Source organism: Fringilla coelebs (genome assembly GCF_963513975.1).
Source record: "Fringilla coelebs genome assembly, chromosome: 26".
NCBI classification, from domain to species: Eukaryota; Metazoa; Chordata; class Aves; order Passeriformes; family Fringillidae; genus Fringilla; species Fringilla coelebs.
This window is the reverse complement of record NC_140052.1, coordinates 475,558-503,416: the sequence shown is the minus strand read 5'-3', so window position 1 is coordinate 503,416 and position 27,859 is coordinate 475,558. Positions and strand designations below refer to the sequence as shown.

The 27,859-nt window shown below is 55.0% G+C and overlaps 1 protein-coding gene across 3 annotated transcripts; it reads right to left on the bottom strand.

Moving 5' to 3' along the window:
- Positions 1-93: 93 nt before the first annotated feature.
- Positions 94-27,807, bottom strand: GFPT1 (glutamine--fructose-6-phosphate transaminase 1). 3 transcript variants are annotated; one of them, XR_014616772.1, is made up of 20 exons: positions 27,715-27,807; positions 21,442-21,549; positions 20,900-21,007; positions 20,159-20,284; positions 19,778-19,836; positions 18,651-18,785; positions 17,511-17,572; positions 16,798-16,877; positions 13,809-13,914; positions 13,263-13,426; positions 12,297-12,392; positions 11,980-12,077; positions 10,865-10,985; positions 10,069-10,226; positions 7,717-7,831; positions 7,145-7,272; positions 6,450-6,617; positions 5,654-5,815; positions 367-514; positions 94-315 (listed from the first exon to the last, which is right to left on the bottom strand). XR_014616772.1 is itself a non-coding variant. In XM_084221958.1 (19 exons), exons 1-19 carry the CDS (start codon positions 27,719-27,721, stop codon positions 485-487), a joined length of 2,031 nt encoding a protein of 676 aa, XP_084078084.1. In that variant the 5' UTR covers positions 27,722-27,807; the 3' UTR covers positions 94-484. The 3 variants fall into 3 exon arrangements, 2 of the variants coding, with proteins under 2 accessions (XP_084078084.1, XP_084078083.1); XM_084221958.1 differs by having other exon boundaries at positions 94-514; XM_084221957.1 differs by lacking the exons at positions 94-315; positions 367-514 and adding an exon at positions 3,768-4,625.
- Between the last annotated feature and the right edge of the window lie 52 nt (positions 27,808-27,859).

Sequence of the window (27,859 nt, the reverse complement as noted above, 5' to 3'; positions counted from 1 at the left end):
AGCCAGGAGGAGAACTCCAGTGCAAACACAAGCAGAAAGCAGTGACCTCTGGGGTGTCACCTCCCCATGTGTGTCACCTCCCCATCTGTGTCACCTCCCCAGGTGTGCCACCTCCCCAGGCTGGCTCTGGGCTTTGTTCAGAGCGCAGCACTCACATTTAGGGGGCTGGGGAGCAGAGACTGGGGGCTCGGGGGGGCCTGGGCTGGTGTCACCCTGGGGACAGTGCCACCCTTGGGGTGGCATCACCTCAGTGCCAATGTCACCCTGGGGATGGTGTCACTCTGGGGCTGGTGTCACTCTGGGGCTGGTGTCACCCTGGGGACAGTGCCACCCCTGGGGCTGGTGTCACCCTGGGGCTGGTGTCACCCCTGGCTGGTGTCACTCTGGGGACAGTGCCACCCCTGGGGCTGCCCCGCTCACCCCTGGCTCTGCTCTCTCTCCTCAGCCCCGCGGGCGCTGCGGCAGCTCCGGGGCAGGGCCGGGCTCAGTCTCGGGCGGCAGCGATGCGATCCACCTGCAAAAGGGACCATGAACAGCTCCTGCACCTGCAAAGGGGACAGGGGACCCTAAAAACACCACCTGCACCTGCACAAGGGACCATGAACAGCACCTGCACCTGCAAAAGGGACCATGAACAGCTCCTGCACCTGCACAAGGGACAGGGAGCCCTAAAAACACCAACTGCACCTGCAAAGGGGACCATGAACAGCACCTGCACCTGCACAAGGGACAGGGAGCCCTAAAAACACCAACTGCACCTGCAAAGGGGACCATGAACAGCACCTGCACCTGCACAAGGGACAGGGGACCCTAAAAAAACCACCTGCACCTGCAAAGGGGACCATGAACACCAACTGCACCTGCACAAGGGACAGGGGCCCTAAAAACACCAGCTCCACCTTCCAGGGCTGGCATTCCAGGGTCCTGTCCCCCTGAGGAAATGGGTGGAACTTCCAGGAGGAAGGGATGGAACCCCAAGGGTGGAATTCTGGGGTTCTGTCACCTGGGATTCCCTGACAGGGGCACCCAGGTGGGTTTTGGCCCTGAGCCCCCTGCTCTCAGCTGTGCAATGTGGGTGACACTCACTGAGCCAGGGCTGGGCTGTGCTGTCCTGGGGATCATTAAATAATAATTCAGTAAGAATTAAGGCACAGGATCTACCTTAGGGGGATCTCACAGGCTTTCTGTGGAGTGGGAAAACCCCAGCCAGGACAGGGCAGTGAACCCTGAGAAATGAAATGCTGACTCTGCCCCAGAACAGCCCCACTGAGGTTTTCTGCCTTGTCCACCCATCCCTGAACTTCCCCGGGGTCACCTCTGTCCTCAGTGGACTCAACTAAAGACCAGCAATTCCATTTGGTTAATGTAGGGCACTTGATTTTATTCAAAGGGTGAGATACAAAAAAAGTAAGCAAAGAGACAAAACCCAAATGATAATAAACACTACAGACAGAGTAAGACATCTCCTCTACAGCACACGACAAACAGTCTGGTCCCACAGCCCCAGCCAGCTGGATATGTACAGCACAGAGAATCCACAAGGGAGAAATGTGGGTTTGCCACTCAAATGTCTATTTACAGAAAAACTGAATTGAAGGCAAGTAAGTTTTCTTTTCTTTCCTTTTTTTTTTTTTTTTTTTTTTTTTGCCAACCCAAATACTTCTGTTTCTTCTTCTTCCTGCCCTGGTGAAGAGGAGGGACTCCATGCTTTGAGGCAAGTTTGGTACATTCAGGTAGGATCTAAAATTAGCCACAGCTAAACACTGACCTGCTGCTTAAGCTACTTAATTCCATCCCCTCCCTCCATCCACCAGGGCCACCAGGCTGGTGGCACCAGGGACAGCTGGGGACAGCCAGGAGGGGCCCCCCCAGCTCTGCCCTGTGCCTCCAGAGGCTTCACCCCGCAGGGCTCAGTGCCTGGGCTGGGCTCAGGGCTCACCTGGGGGTTCTGCTCATCCCAGGGGCTGGGGAAGGCTCTGGGGGCTGCTTTGGCTCCCCCAGCACAGGGGGCTGAGCCTGGCCCTGTCCAGGCAGCTTTTGGGGCACCAGGGTGTCCCAGCTGCCCTGCCCAGCCCCAGGCACTGATGGGCTCTGCACAGAAAATCTGGGGGAAAAACTGCCCACAGCCCTTCTGCAGCAGAGCCAGGGGGAAAAAAACCCTCTTGGTTAATTAGCAGGAGTGTGGAATGGGTGTGAGAGCTGCTGGGCAGAAAGGTGGGCTGAGCTTTTGGGAACCTGCTGAGCTTTTGGGAATTAAAGCCCCAGGAGCTCAGGGCTTCCCTGGGAGCCTGTGCAGGTGAGGAGCACCTGTGAGCACGGGGGCAGGAGCAAAGGCCTCGTTTGTATTTACCTGTGGCTCAATTTTAGAGACAGGGCTACTGAATTTTTCAACACCTCAGTGAGGAAGGAGAGGATTTCACTGGCTCAGTAAGCAAAACATTCATTTGGGAGAGCAGAAGACTGACTGGCTGTTAATAAATACCACGAGACACCCTAAAAGTTTTCTAAGGGGAAGAGAAACGTCATCTGTTCAGAAATGCAAGGGGGGACAGAATGAGGTCAGGAAAGGCAGAGAGATCCTTTGTACATTCCCACTTCACACTGCATGGCAACAACAACAACAACAACGAGGGGATGCTCAGGGCTCCCTGCCACGCCCAGCAGGGAAATCCTCGGGCAGGTGAGCTGCAGAGCATCCCTGGGCTGAGCCCCCTCATCCCTGCTTTTGGCAGAGCTTGGCAGCAGGAGGGGGCACTGCCTGTCCCTGAGCAGCAGCTGCAGGGAGCAGGGGCTGCTGTGGCCCAGCACACACCCCGAGGGCTCAGCACCACCCCAGCCCAGATCTTTGGTCCTCTTTGCACTGACAGAGCCTGCTGAGCCTGGCCCAGGGCTGCCCCTGCTCTGTGCAGGCAGGCTGGCAGCAATGCTGGCTGCAGGGGGACAGAAAAGGGCCTCACATCATCCCCTCGTGGGGGTTTTAATTAATATCCATTAACAGGGGCTGTTCTGAGAGCAAAGGATGGGGCACTGCACATCCCTGGGCCGGGGGGACCAGGGGCAGCCAGCCTGGACCCAGCCCTGCAGGGCTGCTGAGGCAGCTGAGGAGGAGGAGGAGGAGGAAGAGCAGCCCTCTCCCAGCTGTGAGCACTGCAGAGTTTGTTTTCCCTCCCTGCTGGCCCTGCAGGGCAGCAGGGTGATGTCTGGGCAGTGGCACAGGGCAGTAACACATGCCCTGGCTCCAGGGGCTTTGCCAGGCACTCAGCATTTCATTCTCATCACCTGAGCCTCAGCTGGCACTGAACTGCAGGGAAAGGGTCCTGGGGGTTTGTACAAAGCACAGCTCCACTGAGTCTTTGGGAACTCCCCCTGGGCCAGGGGAACTGGGCACTCCCCACTTGCTAAAGCCATTTTTCAGGGCAGTGAATCACCTGGAACATTCCCCAGCACCATTTCATACCTTGTGGCATGGTCTGACAGTGCCAATTCAAATCCCAGCAAGATGGGAGGAAATTCATCTTCCCACATTAGGAAACACATAATAACTGCCCTTTGGTGACTCTGAAAAAGTCAGGTTTTCAGTCCTGAAGCTGGATTTTCTGTGTCATTTTAGATTCTCTTCAAGCTTGTCACAGAAATATTACCAAGGCAATTTCTTTAGGTAATTCTTTAACTACCAAGGTAATTTTCAAAGGTTATTCCTGTCATGTTTATGGAGCCTTTTTATCCCCTTCAGGTGTGTCACAGAGCTGGGTCCCTCAGGAGTGTCACATCCAGGTGTGTCACACCCAGGTGTGTCACATCCAGGTGTGTCACACCCAGGTGTGTCCCTCAGGTGTGTCACACCCAGGTGTGCTCTCAGTTCCAGGGGAAATCCTCAGCACAGCAGAAGCCCCCTTGTTTTAACAGCCCCAAGCAGCAGCAGCAGCAGCAGCAGCAGCTCAGAGCCAGCCCTGGCCACCCTGTGCCCTCAGCCCTGGCCCTGCTGGGTCCCCTGGCCCCCCTGGACAGGAGATTGTCACCTGCTCTGGATTTGGCATGGGTTGAACCCCTCTGGAGCAGCATCACCTCCCTGGCACCTTCCCCAGGTGCCCAGGCTGTGCCAGCTCAGCTGAATTCCCTCCTGCTCCTGGGGCAGAGCTCACCCCAAAGGCTTGCCTGCAGTTTCCTTCACTGGTGAAATTCCTGCCCAGGCTCTTGTTCCAGTTGTGTGTCTTGCTGTCCTGCTGTCCTGAGGGCACCACAGGGCACTGAGAATTCCTCCAGAGCTTTCCCAGCAGTGACTGGAGTGACAATGACAGCAGCTCAGAGTAACCCCTCACCTAGAGGACTCAGCAATCTTTAAGGAAAACCATTTAACATCTTTCATGGAAGTCTATTGATCAAAAAAACCCCAGAGCTATTGATGTAGCACGTGGAATCAACTGGACAATCACTAATGCAATGGAATTATGGTGATCTTGTACACAAACAACGATTTACCAAAATAAGATTTACCTAGGGGGCTTTAAAATCGAGTTATTTTGGTACCAAAAAAAGTCTTTCATTGAATTCCCCTTTGCCCCTATGACTCAGATGATCTTTCACTCTACAGTTACGGACTTGGCCAGATTTCTTGGAAAATCAACCTGCAGAGAGGGAGGAGAGAGAACAGGCTGGTGAGTATTTACACACTTGCTTTGTTTGTTTGTTTGTTTGTTTGTGTAGAACTCTGTAACCTGTGGAACTCTGCTCTGCCTTCCAACTGAAAACAATCCAACACATTCTCCCCTTCATTTTCTGCCAATCAGTGCAGGAAAAAAAAGAGTCCACAGCCCTGATTGCTGGAGCTCCTGGGCCAGAGCTGAGCAGAGCTTCAGTCCAGGCAGTTCCAGTGCTCAGAGGCCACTGAGGACAGGCAGGGGCCCAAACTGCCAAACACCCTCTGAGGGACACCTGGGGGACACCTGGGGGACACTGAAGCTGCAGTTTGGCCTCTGAGCCTCTCCCAAGACCAAAGGGCTCGAGGCCAGCCTGGCCCTGCAGAGCTGCAGGGGCTGGAGCAAGGTGTGCAGTGTTTCTGTCCCCTCCCAGCCTGGCCCTGCAGGGGCTGCAGCAAGGTGTGCAGTGTGTCTGTCCCCTCCCAGCCCTGCAGAGGCTGGAGCAAGGTGTGCAGTGTTTCTGTCCCCTCCCAGCCTGGCCCTGCAGGGGCTGCAGCAAGGTGTGCAGTGTGTCTGTCCCCTCCCAGCCCTGCAGGGGCTGCAGCAAGGTGGGCAGTGTTTCTGTCCCCTCCCAGCCCTGCAGAGCTGTCTGCTCCCACTGTGCATCCCTCGGGGCCTCCTCCAGTCCTGTGCTGGTCACAGCTGGGCACAGCTGGCCCTGGGCTCTGCAGCAGCTCAAGCAGTGGCACAGAGAAGCCCCCAGCCTTGCAGCAGCCCTGCAGCAGCCCCAGCCTTGCAGCAGCCCCCAGCAGCCCCAGCCTTGCAGCAGCCCTGCAGCAGCCCCCTGCAGCCCCAGCCCCTTGCAGCCCCCAGCAGCCCCAGCCCTGCAGCAGCCCCAGCCCTGCAGCAGCCCCCTGCAGCCCCCAGCCCTGCAGCAGCCCTGCAGCAGCCCCAGCCCCTTGCAGCCCTGCAGCCCCCGGGCAGGGCAGGGCAGGGCAGGCAGGGGCTGTACTCACATCGTAGCCCCGGAGCACGGCCAGGTGGAAGGCCAGCAGCTGCAGGGGGATGACGCTGAGGATGCCCTGCAGGCAATCCACCGAGTGGGGCACCTTGATCGTCCTTTTGTTGTTCTTGATGGTCTCGATGTCCTCCTTGTCACAAATCACCACGGGCCGGCCCTGCAGCACAGGGGAGGGGCTGAAGGGGAGGGCTCTTCCCTGCCAGGGGCAAAACCTCCTGCTGAACTCAGACCCAAACGGCTCCACGGGTACTTAAGGGTTAAACAGACCGTGCCAGGCTTCTGCACTTGCAGCAAGGGCTGCTGTGAGATGCCCAGAGTATTGCCTGGGCTCACAGGTGGGCAGTGACCCCAGGAGAGCAGAGTGGGGGTCTGTGAGAGCCCCTCCTGTCAGAAGCAGCACCTTGGGAGCTCTGCAGACACCCAGGAGAGCAGAGTGGGTGTCTGTGAGAGCCTCCCCTGTCAGAAGCAGCCCCTCTATGGCTCTGCAGACACCCAGGAGAGCAGAAGGGGTGTCTGTGAGAGCCTCTCCTGTCAGAAGCAGCACCTTGGGAGCTCTGCAGACACCCAGGAGAGCAGAGTGGGGGTCTGTGAGAGCCTCCCCTGTCAGAAGCAGCACCCTGGGAGCTCTGCAGACACCCAGGAGAGCAGAAGGGGTGTCTGTGAGAGCCCCTCCTGTCAGAAGCAGCACCCTGGGAGCTCTGCAGGCACCCAGGGGAGCAGAAGGGGTGTCTGTGAGAGCCCCTCCTGTCAGAAGCAGCCCCTCTGGGGCTCTGCAGCCCCCCCAGCCTCACCTGCCGTGCAATGACCTGCTGCAGAGCGTTCTGGCACTTGGCATAGGTGTGGTCTCTCATGATGATCATGATCACAGGCATCAGCTTGTCCACCAGGGCCAGGGGGCCGTGCTTCAGCTCCCCAGCCAGGATCCCCTCCGAGTGCATGTAGGTGATTTCTTTGATTTTCTGCAGGGGGGAAAAGAATTCATGACACTCTGAGCAACCTCGTCGTGGTTTTGAACCAGCTCTGTGAACTCTTTAAACACAGGACCTCACCAAGGCTCCTCCCCAGCTGCACCTGGGGCCAGGTGAGTGTGAGAGCTCTGAAATATGGCTGTGTGAGCACACAGGACCTTACCAAGGCTGCAGCTGGGGCCAGGTGAGTGTGAGAGCTCTGAAATATGGCTGTGTGAGCACACAGGACCTTACCAAGGCTGCACCTGGGGCCAGGTGAGTGTGAGAGCTCTGAAATGTGGCTGTGTGAGCACACAGGACCTTACCAAGGCTGCACCTGGGGCCAGGTGAGTGTGAGAGCTCTGAAATATGGCTGTGTGAGCACACAGGACCTTACCAAGGCTGCAGCTGGGGCCAGGTGAGTGTGAGAGCTCTGAAACGTGGCAGTGTGAGCACACAGGACCTTACCAAGGCTGCACCTGGGGCCAGGTGAGTGTGAGAGCCCTGAAATGTGGCAGTGTGAGCACACAGGACCTTACCAAGGCTCCCTCCAGACACGTGGCGTAGTGGTAGCCCCGTCCCATGATGAGCACAGACTTCTGGTGGTACAGCTCGGTGGCCAGCTTCTGGATCTCATCATCCATGCTCAGCACCTCTTTAATCAAGTCTGGAGGGAGGTAAAGCCCAGCCTGAGTGTGCTTACACCCCCTCACCCCCACAGCCAGCAGGGACCTGTACAACCCCTGCACTCAGAGCCTGACTGGCCCAGCTTGGTGGCCTGGAGACACCCGAGGGAACGTGGCCACGAGGAACTGAGACAGCTCTGCCACCCTCCCTGCAAGGCCTGGCCCTAAGCTCGTCCCTCCCTGCAGATCCAGCTCTGCTGGGCTCCCCCTGCCCAGACCCAGCCCAACTGGGCTCCCCCTGCCCAGACCCAGCCCAGCTGGGCTCCTCCTGCCCAGACCCAGCCCAGCTGGGCTCCCCCTGCCCAGACCCAGCCCTGCTGGGCTCCCCCTGCCCCAGGCTGGGCTCCCCCTGCCCAGACCCAGCCCAGCTGGGCTCCCCCTGCCCAGACCCAGCCCAGCTGGGCTCCCCCTGCCCCAGGCCCTACCTGGCAGCCCCTTCAGCCCCCTCATGATCTCCTTGCGCCGCTCCTGCATGGAGATCCTGTCGTCACACATCATCAGGGCAAACATCACCAGGGACACAAACTGGCTGGTGTAGGCCTGCAGGGCACACAGAGGTCACTGCTGCACACAGGGGACAGCTCAGCCCAGTTCTGCTCCCAGCCAGCAGCAGAAATGAACCTCACCAGGCAGGTCTCACCAGGCAGGTCTCACCTGGCAGGTCTCACCTGGGCAGGTCTCACCTGGGATCTCCTCCCACCCCAGGGGATTCAGACACAGCCACCAGGATTTTCTATCCCCCATGCCCTGCCAAACCCAGCTTTGTGGCCATGCCCTGTCCTGCTCCCCTGCCAGGGACTCCTGAGAGCAGCAGGGGCTGCCTGGAGGTGTCTGGGGGAAGCCCAGCACCACCAACCCCAACCAGCTGGGATTTTTTGGGGCCACACTCAGGGAACACAAAGGCAGCTGTGATTTCCCAGCTCCCTTCTTTAGGAACAGCCTAAACCGGAGCCTGAACTCCTGCCCTGCCTTTGGGGGCAATCCCTGCCCAGGCAGGTGACAGGAGGGGTCACAGCAGGGCAGGAAGGGTCACAGGGACACCTGGGGGACACCTGGGGGACACTGAAGCTGCAGTTTGGCCTCTGAGCTCCTCCCAAGACCCAAGGGCTTGTGGCCAGCCTGGCCCTGCAGTCCTGCAGAGGCTGGAGCAAGGTGTGCAGTGTTTCTGTCCCCTCCCAAACTGTGAGCAGACAGAATCCCCCTGGCTGCTCTGGAATGGCTCTGGAGGAGCCCAGAACAGCCCTGGAGGCTGGAATGGCTCTAGAGGAGCTCAGAACAGCCCTGGAGATGCCCAGAACAGCCCTGGAGGAGCCCAGAACAGCCCTGGAGGAGCCCAGAACAGCCCTGGAGGCTGGAATGGCTCTGGAGGAGCCCAGAACAGCCCTGGAGGAGCTCAGAACAGCCCTGGAGGAGCCCAGAACTGCTGCATTTGTTCTGCATTTGTTCTGCCTGCTGGGGAGTGGGAGCTCTCTGCTGGCTCAGCCACATCAACATGCCTGGGATGTTTAAAATATTCTCCTAAAGAATATCCAAAAGAATATTCTGCAGCCTCGGGGCAGAAACTTCTCCAGTTCTTATTTCCCCCGTGCACAGCTTTGGCGACTCCCCACATTGTCAGAGGAAAAATGAGAAATGCCATTTCTCTGCAGGCTGGAAGCGCTGGCCATGTGAGAACAACAGGACAGACAAACAGCTCCTTCAAGAGTTTCTTGTAAGAGACTCATGAATTTTCCATGATCAAATTCCCCCATGAACTGTTAAACTCAAATGTGGTTTTTGGCTGAATTTATGTAACAGATTGACATCATCTTGCCTCTAAATTTAACTGAACCAAAGCAGATTTCAGCATGCAAAGCACTTCACCCAAAGGAAGCAGCAAAGCAAGTCCTGTACTGCATCTCCCCAGCCAGAACAATCCTGGTGCCTGCACACTTACAGTGCGGTTCTGTAAAAGCCCCTTCCCCCATTTGTTACAAGACACTTTTAATATCCCATATCTTTGGGAAAGCAGAGCCAGTGAGGGAGTTACATGCAGACAAAGTTTCCTTTATCTTAAAGGAAAAAATAAATTAAAAAAAAGAAAAATAAAATGAAGAAAAATAAAAAATATAAAATAAAAATAAAAATAAAAAATAGAATTAAAAAATAAAATGACACTATTAAAAAATAAAATATTAAAAATTAAAACAAAAATAAAATATTTTATTTTAAAATAAATAAAATAAAAAATAAAATATTAAAAATTAAAACAAAAATAAAATATTTTATTTTAAAATAAAAATATCAAAATGAAATTAAAATTAAAAATAAAATAAAAATTTAAAAATTAAAAAAATAAAATAAAGAAAAAATAAAATAAAGATTTAAAATAAAATAATAAAAAATAAAAAATAAAAAAATTTAAAAATTAAAAAATAAAATAAAGAAAAATAAAATAAAATAAGGATATAAAATAAAATAGATAAAAAATAAAATAAGAATTAAAAATAAAGTAACAATTAAAAATAAAATAAAATAACAAAAATAAAGTAACAATTAAAACAAAAAAGTAACAATTCAAAATAAAATAAAATAAAGAATAAAATAACAATTAAAAATAAGGTAACAATTAAAAATAAAATACAATAAAATACAATAAAATAAAATTAAAATAAAATAAAATAACGATTTAAAATTAAATAAAAAATAAAATAAAATAACGATTTAAAATTAAATTAAAAATAAAATAAAATAATGATTTAAAATAAAACAACGATTTCCAATGCAGTGCAGCCCACCTTGGTGCTGGCCACGCCGATCTCGGGCCCCGCGTTGATGTGCACGCCGCAGTCGGTCTCGCGGGAGATGGAGCTGCCCACGGTGTTGGTGATGCCCACGGTCAGGGCGCCCCTCTCCTTGCAGTACCGCAGGCACATCAGCGTGTCTGCCGTCTCCCCTGGGACACGGGGCATGGGGGGACAGAGGGGGACACGGGGGGACACACAGGGGGACACACAGGGACACAGAGGTGGGTGATCAGTGCTGCTGCCACTGCCCTGGGAAATGCCCCAGCTCCCCACAGGCAGCCCCGGGGGTGCAGCAGCCCCTGCCCTGCACAGAGAAGGGGCCCCTGCCCTGCACAGAGGGGGTCCAGCAGCCCCTGCACAAAGGAGGTGCAGCAGCCCCTGCCCTGCACAGAGAGGGTCCAGCAGCCCCTGCCCTGCACAGAGAGGGTCCAGCAGCCCCTGCACAAAGGGGGTCCAGCAGCCCTGCACGCCCAGCGTGAGCCCCGAGCAGGGCAGTGCCACCCAGCAAACACAGAACCCATCTGCAGCTGCTGGCTCACAAAGGCAGCTCTGGGCTGTGCACCTTTAATAAAAAACAACTGCATTAATTTTCCTGTTAATAAAAGCCCATCTGGGCCAGGCTCCCGTAGTGCCCAAGGAGGATCCGTGGAGGCTTTCCAATAAACCCCTGCTTTGCTCTGCAGCTCTGCTCTGGGTCAGCCTTGCCAAGGCACCGAGAGCACCCACCCAGTCCCCCAGTGGGCCCTGCAGCCCCCCAGTCCGGGCAGGGAGGGCAGCCCAGGAGTACCTGACTGGCTGAGGAAGAAGCAGACATCGTCCCTGAACACGGGGGTGTTCCTGTCCAGGAAGTCACTGGCCAGCTCCACCATGACAGGCAGCTCAGTCAGCTCCTCCAGCACCTGGCGGGTCTGCAGAGGAGGGCAGGGGTTACATCATGTTTATAAAAGGGTTCACACAAAAAGAGCTTTCTAGCTGCCACACACGCTGGAAAATATTACTGCCAAACCCCCGTGTGACAATTAGTGCTGGATTAGACTTTAATTACTCATATTGCCCACACTCCAGTCACCACCAACCCCCCTGAGAAGCAACCTAGCACCACCACCAACTTTATTTTTAATAAAAATTCACCTGGGCAGGGAGGTATGGGGGGAAAACTCACTGGCCTGTGGGGCCAGCTCCTCCCTCAGATGGAGATTTCTCTACAACCCTCCACATAAATGATGCCATGCTGGGTGTCCTGAGTGTGCCCCAGCCTGAAGAACCCAAACCCCCACCTACATCCAGGCCCAGCTGGACCCCCCTGGCCCCTGGCAGCCCCTGCATTTTGTTCCTGCAGTGTCCCTCCCCTGCCAGCTGCCCTTTCTAACAGAGCAACTTTTCTTTTCCAGAGCCTTCCTCAGCCATGGAAGTCACAGGAACCACTTCCCCAAGTTCAGTTCATCAGCTTTTATTTCCTGCTGCTGCTGCTGTGACCTGAGCCTGGTGTTTGCAGCTTTCACAGGGTCCTCCTTCCCTCACCTGTGTGTGCACTTGCTCACTCCTAACCTGGCTGAGGTTAAGAAGCAATCCCTGCCCTGAAATCAATCCTTAATCTGCTTGGCACACTCCAGGGAGAGCTCAGAGCCTCCTGCAGGGGCTCCAGGAGAGCTGCAGAGGGACAAGGGCTGGAGTGGCAGGACCAAGGGGCATGGCTTTAAACTGAGAAAGGGCAGACTGAGATGAGATTATTAGGGCAAAACTCTTCCCTGGGAGGGTGGGGAGGAGGCTCCCAGAGCAGCTGTGGCTGCCCTGGATGCCAAGGCCAGGCTGGGTGGGGCTGGGAGCAGTCTGGGATGGGGAGGTGTCCCGGGGTGTCCCTGGGGGGCTCTCAGGTCCCTGCAGCCCAGCCCCAGCACTCACTGCCACTCCTGCGTGGTAGCTGGTGCCGCAGGCGATGAGGATCAGGCGCCGACACCTCTGGATCTCCTTGATGTGATCCTTCAGCCCCCCCAGGTTCACTGTGGGCAGAGCAGAGAGCCCAGTCAGGGGGCAGGCAGGGGCACAGTCACCACCTCCTCCACCCACTGCACAAAGCCATCAGCAGGGGGACCCTGGCAGCAGCACGGGAGCTCTGGAGGCACTGCACACACGTTCCATCCCAGCCAGCAAGGTCTCCAGCCTCCCTCCCCTGCAGCCACCCCGGGCAATGCTGCACACTCAGGGGGAGGCTCCATTACCTGTGTAGTCATCAAAGTTGACCCTTCCTCTCATGGTATTAACAACAGATTCTGGCTGCTCAAATATTTCCTTCTGCATGAATGAGCTGAAGTTGCCTATGAAGAAAGACAGAAAACAAATTAGAACACTTTACTTCCTTGGTAACATAAATTTTAAATTGCCTCCTGCTAATTGCCATTTTTCCTGTGTATGTAGGGAAAAGCTTGGACCAGCCAAAGATTATTAAACTGATTTTCTGCCAAAACACCAGCTCATGATGAGAGCTTGATTCGAGTTTCTGGAAGGTGTCAGTGAAGGGCAGAACCAGACTGGCAACTTTGTGAGGGATCAGTCTGTGTTAAAAACCAGATGGTTCCAAGCAGGAGGCAAAATCCTCAGCGCCACAACTCTCCTCACAAGGTGTCAATGACTAGAGAGGGAGCCCCATGACATGTGAGGACTTTTTTCCCCATGAGGATGAGCACCAGACCAGGCTGTGGCACCTCTGGAGATGCTCCAGGCTCCTGTCCCCACTCGGGGCAGGGGTGGCACAGGGTGACTGCAGCCCCAAGCTGAGGATTTTGTCTCCAAAAAGGACTGCAGCCCCAAGCTGAGGGTTTTTAGAGAGCAAGTCCCATGACATGTGAGGACTTTTTTCCCCATGAGGATGAGCCAGCACCAGACCAGGCTGTGGCACCTCCAGAGATGCTCCAGGCTCCTGTCCCCACTCAGGGCAGGGGTGGCACGGGGAGCCTGCAGCCCCAAGCTGAGGATTTCACCCCCAAGCAGGAGGCAAATCCTGAGCCCCACAACTCCAGACTAGAGGGAAGTCCCATGAGGACCCTTTTCCCCAGCACCAGACCAGGCTGTGGCCCCTCAGCTCCCGGAGATGCTCCAGGCCAGAACAGCACAGCGTGTCCCCGCCGGGCAGGGGTGGCCCGGGGCGCTGCAGCCCCGGCAGGAGGGCAGGCAGGGAGAGCTCTCACCCTTCATGATCTGCTGCAGCTCCATCTGCAGGGTCTGCACGGCCCGGCCCGGGTGGTCGCCGGCCGTGCGCTTGACGCGGTGGATGGACAGACGGCCGTCCACCACGGCCGCCACGTCGTCGTCCTCCAGGAAGATGACGCGGTTGGTGTGCTCGATGACGGCGCTGCGGGGACACGGGGACAGCTGAGCTCGGGACACCCCTGGCTGTCCTGGGCTGCCCACAGCCCTGCGGGGCTCACAGACCCCGGCACAGGACCCTGTGCCCTGGGTTATGGCCCATGACCAAGGCACCAACCTCACATGAGGGTCTGCAGGCCACGACAGTGTAAACAGAATAATAACTAGTTTGTCATGGGTGAAAAATAGATTTTTGGGGATTTTAGAATGGGGGTTCAGGGGGCAAGATGGAGGAATGGTTAGTATTTGTAAATTAATGGCCACGTGCACACAACTCACTTTATTCACAAAGAAACCCCAGCATCCCCATCCCTTGTTCCCTTCAACAGGATATTTCTACACAGGCCAGAGGTGCTGGAAAACCCTACCTGGCATCAGAGGCAAAGTAATACTCCACAGCTTTCTCCTCCACGGGGAAGAGGCAGGTGGTGCTGTCCACTCGGGACAGGTTGCAGCTCCCCTTCTTGTCCTTCCCTAGGAGACAGGAGGCTCAGGGGCTGCCCAGGTGACAGCCCTGGACAGGTGACACCCAGCACAGCCCCCAAAGCACGGTACCAACATGAAGCACTATTTTCATGCCTGCAGGTGGGCACAGCAAAAGGAGCAGCAGCCCTTGTGCCCATCCTAAGTTGGCTTGCAAGAGTTTGATTGCTTTTTAATAAGTCTGCAAGGGTGTTACCAGTGCAGCCTGAAGCTTAGAGGAAAGTATAAGGAGAAAATCCAAATTAAAGTTTTGTGTGGCTCCACTGGCAGAGAATTCAAGGTGCTTTATGAGCAGCCAATTTCCCCATCAAACCTGCCCTGCTATCATTTTAAGTTTCTCCCGTGTTGCTCCCCGGTGAGCCCCCAGGAATGGAGCAGCTCTGCTCTTTCTTTGCTACCCTCAGCACTGGGGGAATTCTCTGTGTGCCCACCCTGCTCCCCTGAGCACCACAGCTGGAACCCAAACCTATTTCTGTCTGGCTGAGCTCAGTGTCAGACACAGCTCAGGAAATCCAGGATTAAGAGCTCGGCCGTGTTCCTGCCCTACCGAACACAGCCAGCTCACCCTGCTCAGGAAATCACACCTGTGCTCACCAGGACTGAGAGCCAGCTCGGGAAAAACCTGTCCTCAAAGCTCAGCCTTTCACAGGGATCCTTCCTGGAGTACTCTGGAAATTCCCAACACTGTCTCCTCCTCCTCCAAACTGCTGCTCAGCGGTGAAGCTCATCAGGGATGCAATGAGGCACCCAACACCTACTGCTCAGCACCAGCCTCCAGCAAAATTATTTGCCAGTCATTGTGCAGGGTATGGGGAGGGAGGGGGTGGATTAATCAGCTTCTCTCCCAAAATGGGACTATTGCTGAAGAACAGGAACACTGGAGCTACTCCATTCTATATTTATTGCACAATCCTGATGTTGTTTCACCTACTAGACACTGATCTGATTCAGTGATGCAAGCAGAGCTCGTGGTGCTCTGGCTCCCACTTCTGCAGATGAAAATGTGAAGGAAAAATACTGCTTTCATGTTGATACTCAGTGAGAAAGAACCACTCAGGCAGTGATTCAGAGCCTCCAGTCCAGGTATCAATCAGTAAATGAGGAGAACAACGCCTTTGCTGTTGAGCTGAGACAGGACAGGCTGATTTGGTGTTGAGAAGGGACAGAGCAGAGCTGCCAGTGGCCACTCCCCACCAGAAGCACCCAGACCTGATCAGGACATGCAAATTTGGGTTCTCAAAATAGAGCATTTCCCTGCATTGGCTTCGTTATGTGGCGCTGCTTTCCGGCATGACAGCTCCTGCAGATGCAGGCACATCCTCCTCCTCCTCCTCCTGCCAGGAAAGGGCTCTCCTGCCTCAGATGTGAGCTGCTCATCCCACCCTCTGGGCTGGCCTCTAAAGCAGCTCAGGAGAGCCACAGATGGCTCCCCCTGATAAATGCACAGGGCAAGGAAGGCCCAGCTCAGGCCAAGCTTGGTGCAGCCTGCAGAGGCTGCAGCTCAGACTCAGCATGGGCAGGGGGAGGACAGGGCTCTGGCAACCCAAACTGCAGCAGGAATTCTGGGCAGTGCTTGCAGTGGGACTGGCAGCAGCCTCCTGCTTTACTGGGGTTTATTTTTAAGGTAATTCACTGCTTCCTTCTGCAGCCAGAGCTGCAGGAACACTCAGTACAAGCTGCACTGTCATCAGTTTTTGCACATATGCTGAGCATTATGTCCCAATATTTGAAGTGGATGGGTGGATTTTCCTGTGTGCTGCTCGTGGTGTTTCTGATCAAGAAGGAATTTTGATTTTCCCACATGTTTCACTGCACTACATGGAAAGCAACAGCCACATATTAAAAAGACAATGCATATTTATGATTCCTTTCTAAGGAGCTGGAGGATTTGTCTGAAATTTCAAGTGTTAGCTTTTCTCTGGTGGGCACCTTCCTCCATTTTTATGGATATTCCATCAAAAGAATGATCCATAGATTGTACAGCTGGAAGTGCAATTGGGAAAAAAAAAAAAAACAACAAACAAACCAAATTTGAGATATTCAATAAAAAACCAGTGTTACACAAATACATGAATGTTACTGCTAATCACCCAGCCAGAAGGCAGAGCTGCTGGGGATCCTGCAGGAGGGCAGGAGCAGCAGGGCAGGAGCAGCTCCTGGGATCCCTGCCCTGCTCAGAGCACGAGTCCAGGTGCCAGGCACTGAGCAGGCTCAGAGCCCTCTGTCCACAGGGGTCACAGAGTCCCTCTCAGCACTTTTCATTAGGTGCCCAGGGCTGGGGCTGGCCCACTCACCTGTCCTGTACAGCATGGGGATGTGGGTTGGGGTTTAGGGTCAGGTTTGGGGTCAGGTTTGGGGCTGTCCCACTCACCTGTCCTGCACAGCATGGGGATGTGGGTTAGGATTGGGGTTAGGGTCAGGTTTGGGGCTCTCCCACTCACCTGTCCTGTACAGCATGGGGATGTGGGTTGGGGTTTAGGGTCAGGTTTGGGGTCAGGTTTGGGGCTGTCCCACTCACCTGTCCTGTACAGGATGGGGATGTGGGTTAGGACTGGGGTTAGGGTTGGGGTTTGGGGTCAGGTTTGGGGTCAGGTTTGGGGCTGTCCCACTCACCTGTCCTGCACAGGATGGGGATGTGGGTTAGGACTGGGGTTAGGGTTGGGGTTTGGGGTCAGGTTTGGGGTCAGGTTTGGGGCTGTCCCACTCACCTGTCCTGTACAGGATGGGGATGTGGGTTAGGATTGGGGTTAGGGTTGGGGTTTGGGGTCAGGTTTGGGGCTGTCCCACTCACCTGTCCTGTACAGGATGGGGATGTGGGTTAGGATTGGGGTTAGGATTGGGGTTAGGGGTCAGGTTTGGGGCTGTCCCACTCACCTGTCCTGTACAGGATGGGGATGTGGTCCGTGGACAGCTTGTGCTCGCTGCGCACGCCGATGAGCAGGGGGCTGCCTCGCCTGCAGGGACACAGGGACAGCTCAGCCCTGGGGACACCCCCGTGGCCCAGCCAGGCCTTCTGCCCCCCTCAGCTGCAGGGGGCACAGCCAGAGCCCCCAGAGCAGCTGCTGCAGACACTGAAACAACCCTGGGATGAAGAACATGAGGACAGCAGGAACCTGCATCGGGGCTGGAGGAACCCCCCAAGAGTCACTGCACCCCTGGACAGGGACTGCCCCTCACTGCACACACCCACACCCAGGTTCTGGCTCTGGAGCTCAAGCCCAGCTGATGCTGGTGTTGAAAAGTGGGACAGAAAACCTGGCCACGAGGCTGGCCCAAATTCAGGCCAAGTGGAGGAATTGTCCAAGTGCTGCCACAGGGGCAAGCACAAAGGAAAAGGTAAAACCATCTCCTTCCAGATCATACCCAGAGGACACCAGAACAAAGCTGTTGCACACCAGGTGTGCTACAGCTGGTCACTAAGACATTTCTTGGAAAACAAGAGAAAGGAAATTAAAAACAACAACCACCACCCTCTGCCCAGCACATACAGTGTGATGAGAATGATCTCCACTCTGCCTTCTAACTGGGGGGTACAAAAAGAAGTGCCAGGCAGGGTGCAAGAATGCTCCTTCCCATGGAACACTCACCTGGTTCCCACTGCCTGCCCAGGGTAATGAACACTCTTGAACACGAGGGCAAAAGCCCCTTCCTGCAACAAGAGAAACAAACTCCAGCTGAGGCCCGGGCACTGCCTCAGTGCTCCCAGCACAGAAACTGCTCCTGTGTTTCTGTGGACACAGAAGAGACACCCAAGAGGTTTCACAGATGTTTCCAGAACTGTCTGTAGCTCCAGCCCCCCCATCCTGGAAGGATGCTCCTCCCCTGAGCCTGGCAGTGCATCTGAAAGAGCCTCCTGAGCCCCCAGTGAGACACCCAGAGTCCCCTGGCCACCCCAGTGCTCCTGCTTCAGCTCAGGGTGCAGTCAGGGGACCTGCAGAGGCAAAGATCTGCCAAAAGCAGCACCAAATCTGGGGGTGTTGGCTGAGCTGAGGTGCCACAACCCCAGCAACACGAGTCCCTGGCAGGTAACCCAGGGAAAGCCCAGCTGAGTGCTGAGGGTGAGAGGGGAACTGGGCTGGGTCCTGCTCCTGCACACCAGCAGGGAGCGGAGGCAGAGCAGCTCCCAGCAGGGGTCAGCAGCAATCCCTGGGCTGATGGAGCACTGGGATGGACTGGGAGCAGCTCTGGGAAGGACTGGGAGCAGCTCTGGGATGGACTGGCAGCAGCTCAGGCTCTCCCTGGGCTGATGGAGCTCTGGGAAGGACTGGGAGCAGCTCTGGGATGGACTGGGAGCAGCTCAGACTCTGCCAGGACTGCTGGAGCCCTGGGAAGGACTGGGAGCAGCTCAGACTCTGCCAGGCTGGGGTTTTGGGAAGGACTGGGAGCAGCTCAGACTCTGCCAGGCTGGGGTTTTGGGAAGGACTGGGAGCAGCTCAGACTCTGCCAGGCCAGGGTTTTGGGAAGGACTGGGAGCAGCTCAGACTCTCCCTCCCCACTCCCACCAGCCCAGCCAGGGGCTGGCAGCCTCCAGGGCTGCCGTGCCCAAGAGCTGAGCCATTTCCCAGCCCAGCACCGACAGCCAGCCCAGAAAGCCAAGCCCAGCCTGAGCTGAGCAGAGGCAGGAGGACAAAGCCCCGCCCTGGCAGTGCCCCGGGGTGTTTCTGGGGGTGTCTCTGGGGCTGTGCCCCCCATGCCCAGCTCCCCCCTGGTGCCCCCAGCTGCGTTACCAGCTGCTGGATGACCCTCTCCACCAGCGTGGAGAAGCTGATGTCGTCGCTGTCGCGGTTGTCGTACATGTACTTGACCAGCTTGACGATGCTCTCCGTGTCCGTCTCCGACTCGAACTCGTAGCCCTTGCTCTCCTGCAGGGACAGCCCTGTGGGTCTGCAGCCTCCCCTCCTGCCCTTCCTGCCCCCCTCCCCTTTCTTTGCTTTTACCACTCCCTGTCCGCCCCCTTGCCTTTAACTTCTTCTTCTTCCCTTTTTCACATGCTTTTCCTTTTCTCTGCTCCTGCCTTCCTCCCTCACCTTTCCTTTTCATTCCCTTTCCTTTTCCTTCCCTTCCCTTTTCCTTCTCTTCCCTTTCCCTTCCTTTTCCTTCCCTTTCCCACCTTTCCTTCTCTTTTCATTCCCTTTCCTTTCCTTTTCCTTCCCTTCCCTTTCCCTTCCTTTTCCTTCCCTTTCCTTTTCATTCCCTTTCCTTTTCATTCCCTTTCCATTCCCTTTCCTTTTCCTTTCCTTTCCTTCCCCCCTTCCATACTGCAGCTGTTCTTACTCTTCTCTCCCTCATTTTTTCCCCATCCTTCACTCTGTTTTTCCTCTTCCTTTTCCTTTCCTGCCTTTTTTTCCCTTCTCACACTTTCCTTCCATCCTTCCTGCCTTTTAAGCTGCAAGAATATGAGGAGAGAGGAGAGGGCAGTGAGAGGCAGTGTGAGAGTAAAGGAGTGAGTGTGAAGGACACAGGGAGGGGGTTTGAGAGGGAAAGTCTCAGTGGGAGAAGGAGTGAGGATGAGGAGGGAGTGGAAGTTGTGGGGTGTGAATGCCAGGATATGAGTGGGGGAATGTGGGGAGTGGGGCAGGGAGGGAATGGGGGGTGTAAATTGAGAACTGTGAGTGCAATTGAGAGTCTGTGAGTGTAAAAATGTGAGTGGGGGAGCCTGAAGGGAGGTGAGAGGTGATGTGAGGGGGAAATGACTGTGAGAGAGGAGTGAGGGGAGCTGTGAGTGAAGGAAGGGGTGAGTGGGGAATGGAAATGGGGACGTGAGAGTGAGAAAACAGCAGGAGCGAGCTGGGCAGGGTGTGAGAGCAAGGGGCAGTGGGAAAGGGGGGAGGGTCTCCCCCCAGGGGTCACTCACCAGGAATTTCTGCAGGTCCTTGTAGTTGGTGATGATGCCATTGTGGATGACGATGAACTCTGGGGACAGAGGGAAGCCCTGCTCAGCCCCACGCTGGCAGCAGCTCTCCTGGGACAGAGGGCCAGCACAGCCCCCAGGAGGGGCTGCAGAGGATCCCAGGACCCCAGGAAGGCCAGCAGACCCCCAGAACCCCCAGCCCAGCCCCGGGAGCAGGCAGTGACCCCAGGATGGCCAGCAGACCCCCAGCAGCCCCCCACCCACCGTTGTTCCTGTCGGAGCGCTGCGGGTGGCTGTTCCCCGGGTTGGCAGTGACCCCAGCCCCCCCTGCAGCCCCCCAGCCCCCCCTGCAGCCCCCCCAAGCCCCCCCAGCCCCCCAGCCACCGTTGTTCCTGTCGGAGCGCTGCGGGTGGCTGTTGACCGGCTTGGGCTCGCCGTGCGTGGCCCAGCGCGTGTGCGCGATGCCCAGGTGCACGTCGAACTCGATGTCCAGGTCCATGTCCTGCTGCTCTGCGGCACAAAGGTCCAGTCCTGAGGGGCTGCCCGCAGCCAGGGGGCTCGGCTGGCCCCGGGGCACGCAGGGCAGCAGCGCTGACAGGGCCAGCAAACCCCCAGGACACGGAGTCGGGGCTGGAAAAGACCCTGAGGATCACCAAGGGCCAACCAAACCTGCAGGGCTTCGAGGGCAGGAACAGAAACCAGCCCTGCACGCCCCACTCTGCCAGAACACAAAGCAGCCCCTAAGGGAGAGCCCAAGCCTGGGCTGCTCCTTGCCATCCTGTCACCTGCACCCCTAACCCCTGTCTCTCCAAAGCCTGGGCTTGATTATTATCTCCTGCTAATTCCTCTATCCCCAGTTCAAGGAGCTTTTTGGTTGCTTGTTTTGGAGTTTTTCCTGTCTGTTTCCCACGGTGTATTTCAGGTCTATTTTACTTCAGTAGGTTGCAACTCATTTATCTTGGAAGAGCCAGGATTTCTCTGTAACTTCACACCAACAGCCAGAGGATCACCAGGCTCTTCTCAGCTCACCCCTGAGCGTTTACACCTCTGGAAATTCCTGTTTGTGGCTAAAACAGGGGATATTCAAAACAAAAAAGAGGGAAAGGAGGAAAGGGAGACACTTACTGTGAACCTCTTCATCCAGAGCCTTCACTTTCCCCGTCTGCTTGATAATGTGGATTTTGCAAGCATTGGCCTCCCAGTCTTTGTCATTTCCTCCGTCCAGTCCCACACCTGAACCCCCCCGAGGGACATGGAGAAAGAGGGTCAAGTGCAGAAGTTATTACAGCATTTCCTCTCAACAAATTCTGCCCTTTTTGATTCTTCCTGAGCCCTTTCTCCAAGAGCTGGCCTGCCACATAAAGGCAAGAAACCCCTTAGATTAGAACTAAGATTAGATTAGAACGAATGAAGCTTTCCCTTTGTCATCTTGTCAGTATTTTTAAAGTCTTTGGGAAACAAAAAAAAAAAACCCACACCAACAAAAAACCCACCAAAAAAAACCCAAACCCAAACATCAAGAATGATTATAGAAATCTGTACATTGAAGTCAATCCAAACCTCTGCCCACAGGCACATCCCGTGTGTGTCCCAGCTCTCTTCAGCAGCAGAAGGTGGCAGAACCCATTCCCATCACCCAGGAAAGCCCCCAGAGAGCCCAGAGGTACCTGCAGAGTCGTAGCCCCGGTACTCCAGGCGCTGCAGCCCCTTGATGAGGGTCTCCAGGATCTCCCTCCTCGTGCGGGGCACATGGTAGTTCAGGTAAGCAAAGATGCCTGCGTGGGGAGGGGAGAGCCACTGCCACCAGAGCCAGCCCAGGTGGGCACTGCTCCCACCCAGCTCCTCCACGTGGGCACCATTCCCACCCAGCCCAGGTGGGCACTGCTCCCACCCAGCTCCTCCAGGTGGGCACCATTCCACCCAGCCCAGGTGGGCACTGCTCCCACCCAGCTCCTCCACGTGGGCACCATCCCCACCCAGCTCCTCCAGGTGGGCACTGCTCCCACCCAGCTCCTCCAGGTGGGCACCACTCCCACCCAGCCCAGGTGGGCACCATTCCCACCCAGCTCCTCCACGTGGGCACCATTCCCACCCAGCTCAGGTGGGCACCGCTCCCACCCAGCCCAGGTGGGCACTGCTCCCACCCAGCTCCTCCACGTGGGCACCATTCCCACCCAGCTCCTCCAGGTGGGCACCATTCCACCCAGCCCAGGTGGGCACCGCTCCCACCCAGCCCAGGTGGGCACCGCTCCCACCCAGCTCCTCCAGGTGGGCACCACTCCCACCCAGCCCAGGTGGGCACCACTCCCACCCAGCAGCTCAGGTGGGCACCATTCCCACCCCTGGCACACCTGTGGAACTGGGAAAAGTGGGGAGGGAGCACTGGCACCCCTCTGGAACTGGGAAAGGAGGGGAGGGAGCACTGGGACACCTCTGGGACAAGCCAGGAGGGGAGAGAAGGAATGCAGGGAAGGTGGAGGGGAAGCAGAGAACAGCAAACTGGGACAGAGGGATGGCAGGGATGTGAGGGAATGGACTGGGATCACAGCATGGCAGGGATAAAGGGTGCCAGGGAATGCTCCATGCCCGTGGGATGCCAGGGATAAAGGGTGCCAGGGAAGGCTCCATGCCCATGGGATGCCAGGGTTAAAGGGTGCCAGGGAAGGCTCCATGCCCATGGGATGCCAGGGATAAAGGGTGCCAGGGAATGCTCCATGCCCATGGCATTCCAGGGATAAAGGGTGCCAGGGAATGCTCCATGCCCATGGCATTCCAGGGATAAAGGGTGCCAGGGAAGGCTCCATGCCCATGGCATTCCAGGGTGCCAGGGCATGCTCCATGCCCATGGCATTCCAGGGTTAAAGGGTGCCAGGGAATGCTCCATGCCCGTGGGATGCCAGGGATAAAGGGAATGCTCCACCAAGGACTGCAGCTTGTTCTGAACCAAAATCTGCCCCCTCCAGAAGGGCTGGCGTTGGACACCTCTGTTAAATCTGAACCCAAAGCAGACAGTGACTTCAGACGTTGTTTTCTCTGCAGATTTCAGCAAGCTCAGTCACACCTGCACTAAAATAACCCCAGCCACCAGCCCAACCTCGGCTCCCTGTCCCACATCCCAAATGCTGGCCGTGCCAAACAAAAGGGGCACAAAGTGGAGCGGCCTCCCCACAGGGAGGGGTGGCCCAGCTGGGAGGAGAGGGAAAGGCAGAAAAGCAGAGTGCTTATCCCTGCCTGCCCTGCAAACAAACACTGAACACCCAGCCAGGAAGGAGCCAGCTTGGCACTGAAAACAGCTATTAATTACAGCACAGTTATATTAAGATTATTCATGAGGCCTGTGGAAGAAAAAAAACTGAATCCAAGGCTAGGATTGCCACAAAAAAACCCCAAACCTCCCAAAAAAACCAACCCAAGGAATTCAGTGCTTCTCAGAAAACACACTATGAAAACCAAGGAACTCAGAAGAAACACAAATACAGTGTTAATGCTGTGAAATATGGACATGCTCTTCCAAAAACCAGACCCTGGGAGGTTCAGTTTTGATTCACTTCAGCTTTTAGATCCTGAGAGGAAAATAGTGAGAATGATAATGGAGATGCCACTGGGAAAATCAAATTCTAAGAACTCATCTGTGAGCAACACAATTTACAAATGAGAAGGCAAGTAAGACAGGGGTGTTTAAAATTCACCTTGGAGGAAACAGGAAAAAATGAAATAAAAATAGAATATGCATAAATGATGCATCATTAAAGTAAAAAGTGAGACCATAAGGCTCCTCTAAAAGAACACAAGTCTTCCTAAAGGCATGACTTACTAATCTGCAGGCTAATATCCAAAATTTGAAGGCTTATCACCCATTTGTGATACTTATCATGATGAACTCTCTGTAAATAAACTTCATTTATTGGAAATATTTACAAGAGTGTTTAATGTTCCCCTTTCCAAACATCCTGCAATGATGTAATACTTCACTGCTGGGGAAAGTTTGAATCCCCACGTAGAAAACAGCACTTTCTCTGTCTCTTGACTACTGGATCATTCCCATCTGAGCAATCACACCTTGTAATCACTTCTAATTTTAAGTACAGTTCCGAAATGCTCCTCCCAGCCCAGAAAGGGCCTTTGTCACACCCCAGAGCCCAGAGCCCTGTTCAAGCCTTGCTCTCCCTCTCCCTGAGCTGATATTCTAATCAATCAAGGCATGAAAAGACACCAAGTGCACAGAGCTTTGCCAGGAGCCCTCCCAGGAGTGACAACTTCTCCCTCACAGTGACAGCTCTTTGGAATCACTCAATGGAAATGTGATTTGGGTGCAATTGCAAGGAGCTGTGCACCACCAGCCAGGATGCCAGGTGCTGAAGATGCACAAACTTGGCAGAACGTTCCCCAGATCTGAGTTTCAGGTCCCCAGCAGACCCCAGAGAGGAGTTTTGGGTTCAGTTTTGCACATTCAGATGCCCCTCCAGGCACTGCTTTCCACGCCTGCCCCTGTGACACTGCCTGCAGGAGGAAGCACTGCAGGGAACCAGGATCCCCAGTGACACTGAATCACTCTGAGTGGCATTGCTGGAGGTGACACACAAACCCAGCCCTGGGAACTTCCTTCTGCAGCTCTGCAGCGGTGAATTCCCAGCTGGCAGAGGAGAGGGAGCAGCAAGGTGTGCAGGAATCCCCAGCTGGCAGGAAACACAGCTCCCCTGTCTGGAACTAACACTGACAGACTCAGGACTCAGCCCCAGTGCAGCTCAGAATCAGAGCAGCAGTGACACTTCACAGCACCACGAAACATGCAGCCACTAACCTGGCACAGGACCCTGCAGGTGTGGACTGGCAAGAGCAGCCCAAAGCAGGGCAGCTCATCACTCATCAGGCAGCTCCTGACTCACACTCAGGGCCACAGTAATAAGTTCTCTCGAGTGAAATGCCCTGAACAATAAAATCTAGAATATAAAGCATTTCCTTTCTTGCAGGTTTGCCCTAAACACCCCACCTGGGGAACCACCAGAACAGGCATTCTGCTGCTTCTGACACTCAACTCTCTCACTGAGCTGATTTTTAACACTCAAGCACAAATCCTAGGCCTTCGGCTACGTGAAGAATTCCCTATAAAGAGCTGGCAATTTTAACAGAATAACATTTCCAACAAATGGGCATTATTGATTTCTATAGCTGACAGCCACAATACTTCTTCAGAGAACTTTATTTTCCTCATGAACTTTTTTGGGGCTCAGGTTCCTTAATTTCACGTTCCCAGGCAAATGAAATGCATCACCCCTTCCAGGCAAATGACTGAGATACATGAAGGAATTGCTTCTTGCAATCCTTTCCCTACAAAAGCAGAAAAGCCTCCAGGCTGGGTTTACTTCCAAATTCCTTTTCCTATTACTGCTAACTCATTTCCATAGACCTTGTTATCAGTACATCCACCTGGAAATTCCAAGGCAGCCTTTATCCCAGAGCTGCTGCTCAGCCCTGCAGGAGGAGCTCCTGGAGTCCCAAAAGATCCCTTTTTCTGCCCAGTCTGAGGAGCACAAGGTCAGGCCAAGCTCGCTGCTATGTCTGGGAGCTGCACAGGGGAGAGCTGACACTCCATTCATCACCTCCAGGCTGGGAAAAAAGCAAAACCAGAAAAACATCCACGCAGTGGGGATCCACATTTGTCCACTGGACACTCCTCTCACTGCCCACGCTGCCCTTCCAGCTAAAAAGGGCAGGATTTCTCCTGCCCAGAGTAAACAACCGGAGCAGCAATTCCAGGAGTCACTCTGGGCCACAGCTCCATGCTCCTCTGCAAGGCAGACAGCAGGCACAGCCAGGTGGAAGATGTGGAAGGGCTGAATGGCCCCACTGATGGACAAGCAACCCCAGAACTAGAAACTCAAGTCTTCCCTAAGCCCATTTTTATCTTCAGGAATCACTAGTAAAGCAAGACCTGAATTCTACCATCCCAGACCCGAATTCTGCCCTCCCAGACCCGAATTCTGCCCTCCCAGACCCGAATTCTGCCCTCCCAGACCCGAATTCTGCAATCCCCTTTGCTCATTAAATCCAGCCATGGCAGATGACAGGTTTACTGATTTACAGAACAGCCCTGGAAAAACCAGTTTCCTGAACTCTCTCACAGAGGCCATTGAAGCACTCGGACCAGAGCACACCCAGCTCACACCTGGCCAGGCACTCAAACTGCAGGTGTGTAACACACAACCAAGGACAAACCCTGTTTTTCACTGACACTGTTAGCAACAACCCCAGCACATCCAAACAGTGTTCATAGCAGGCACCAAGGCACCTGGAGGCGCCTTTCCTTTTACCTGCCCAGCACCAGCCCATCAGATTGTTAAGGTCACAAAGCTGAACATCAGGCTGAAAACACTGTGTTGATAATTCCAGTCTGGAAGCTGGAATCCCTTCAGGGTCACAGACTGAGGTGTCTGAGCATTCAGGTAACAACAACACAATTGTCACATTTGTTTCTTTTAAAACTCTCTTAACCTTTCTGTGTGAATTGCATCAAACTCTGAAGGTGGGTGGGCACCCGTGGCAGGATAAAGCCAGGTTTGTCCATCCCAGCCACAATTCCAAGACAGAAATGTTGTGTTTGAGGCCCTGCAGCTGCCACAGCCTGGGAAATCAGACCCTGCTCCAAACAGACCAGCAGCTCTCTCACTCCAGGATACATCCCACAGCAACCCTCAGCAACAGAGACAATAATCCCCAGGGCTTTTCTCACTCTTCCCATAAAATGTTTCAATATCCAAGAACTTCACTTGTATCAAAAAGGGGGGAAACACCTCAAATCCTGAGCGCAGCTGAGGAACTGCCCAGTGTTTCCCCGCAGAAAAGACAAAGAGCAGAATGTAAATATTGTACATTTCAAAGGCTGGACCTCAAATACAGCAAGCACGAGGCACCAAAATCACCCCTATTCTTGCAGCAAGCTATTTATAATAATAATTATCCTTTCTATTCTTAGCTTTGCTCCGCTTTGTACTTTCAAACACGAATTAACACGGTGTTAAATGTGAGCTGAGGTATGAGTCTCTGACTGATTCTCCACAGCCTGACAGCTTGAAGGCACCGCCGGTTCTATCCCACAAAAACAATGAGAGAAATGGCAACTTGCATAGTAAGTGTAAAACCCAGGATCACTGAGAGCATAATTTTGCACACAAAAATACAAGAAAAAAAAAAAAAAAAAAAAGAAGGTAGTGTGGAAAGAAAATAGGAAAATCCAAGAGATTTCTGTTGCATAAATTTCCATGGAAAACAAGAAGACAACGGGATAGGAAAAGGATAAATGATAAATGACATTCCTGTGTGAGAAGGATGGGCAGGGTGGCGGCATTGCCATGGGAAGCGGAGTGGAAGGAGAGGATAACCAGGACCAGGACCAGAACCGGCTCTGGCCCGAGCTCAGCCCGGGCTCGGGGCACGGTCCGGCACAGCCGGGCCAGGCCGGACCCACCGCCCCTCCGTGCCACACCGGGCCAGCCCGGCCCGACCTGCGGAGAACAAATGACCCGAGCAGCAACGCCTAAAAACCACCAGCGGCACCCGGGTGGGAGCGGTGCCCGCGGCCGCAGCAGAGCCGCGGCTGGCAGCGCCCCCGGAGCGCCCGTTCCACCGGCCCTGCCGTGCCGTGCCGTGCCCGCCGGGAGCCGCGCGGGATCCCCCCGTGTCCCCGCGCCAGCCCCAGCGCCCAGCCCGGGACACCGGCCCTTTGTCCGCCGCCGCACAGCCCCACGCTCCGCCGGCACCGGGCCCTTTAAATCACCGGCACGGTGCGAGCCGCCCCCGCGCCGCCGGCACTCGGGATAACGGGGCCGGGCCGCTCTCGCCACAGCCGGGCCGGCCGCGGCCCCGCAGCGCCCGCCCGGGCGGCTCCTCCCGCCGGGCCGGGGCCGGGCCGGGCCCCGCCGTGCCCCCGGGCCGGTGCTCACCGCACATGGTGCGTCCCGGTCCGCAGCCGCGCTGTCTGTGCCGCCGGGGCCGCGCCCCTCGCGCCAGGCCCGGCGCAGGCCCCGGCCCGCCCCGCCCCGGCCGCGCCCGCCATTGGCCGCGCCGCCCGCCCGCCCCGGGACGTGG

Bases quoted from the DNA above. Each gene is read 5' to 3' on its own strand.
- GFPT1 (XM_084221957.1), bottom strand. The intron at 18,786-19,777 runs GTGAGTGACCCC...CTGTCCCTGCAG, and splicing joins AGGACCTGCAGAAATTCCTG to GAGAGCAAGGGCTACGAGTT. The intron at 5,816-6,449 runs GTGAGGCTGGGG...CCTGTGCTGCAG, and splicing joins AGCAGGTCATTGCACGGCAG to GGCCGGCCCGTGGTGATTTG.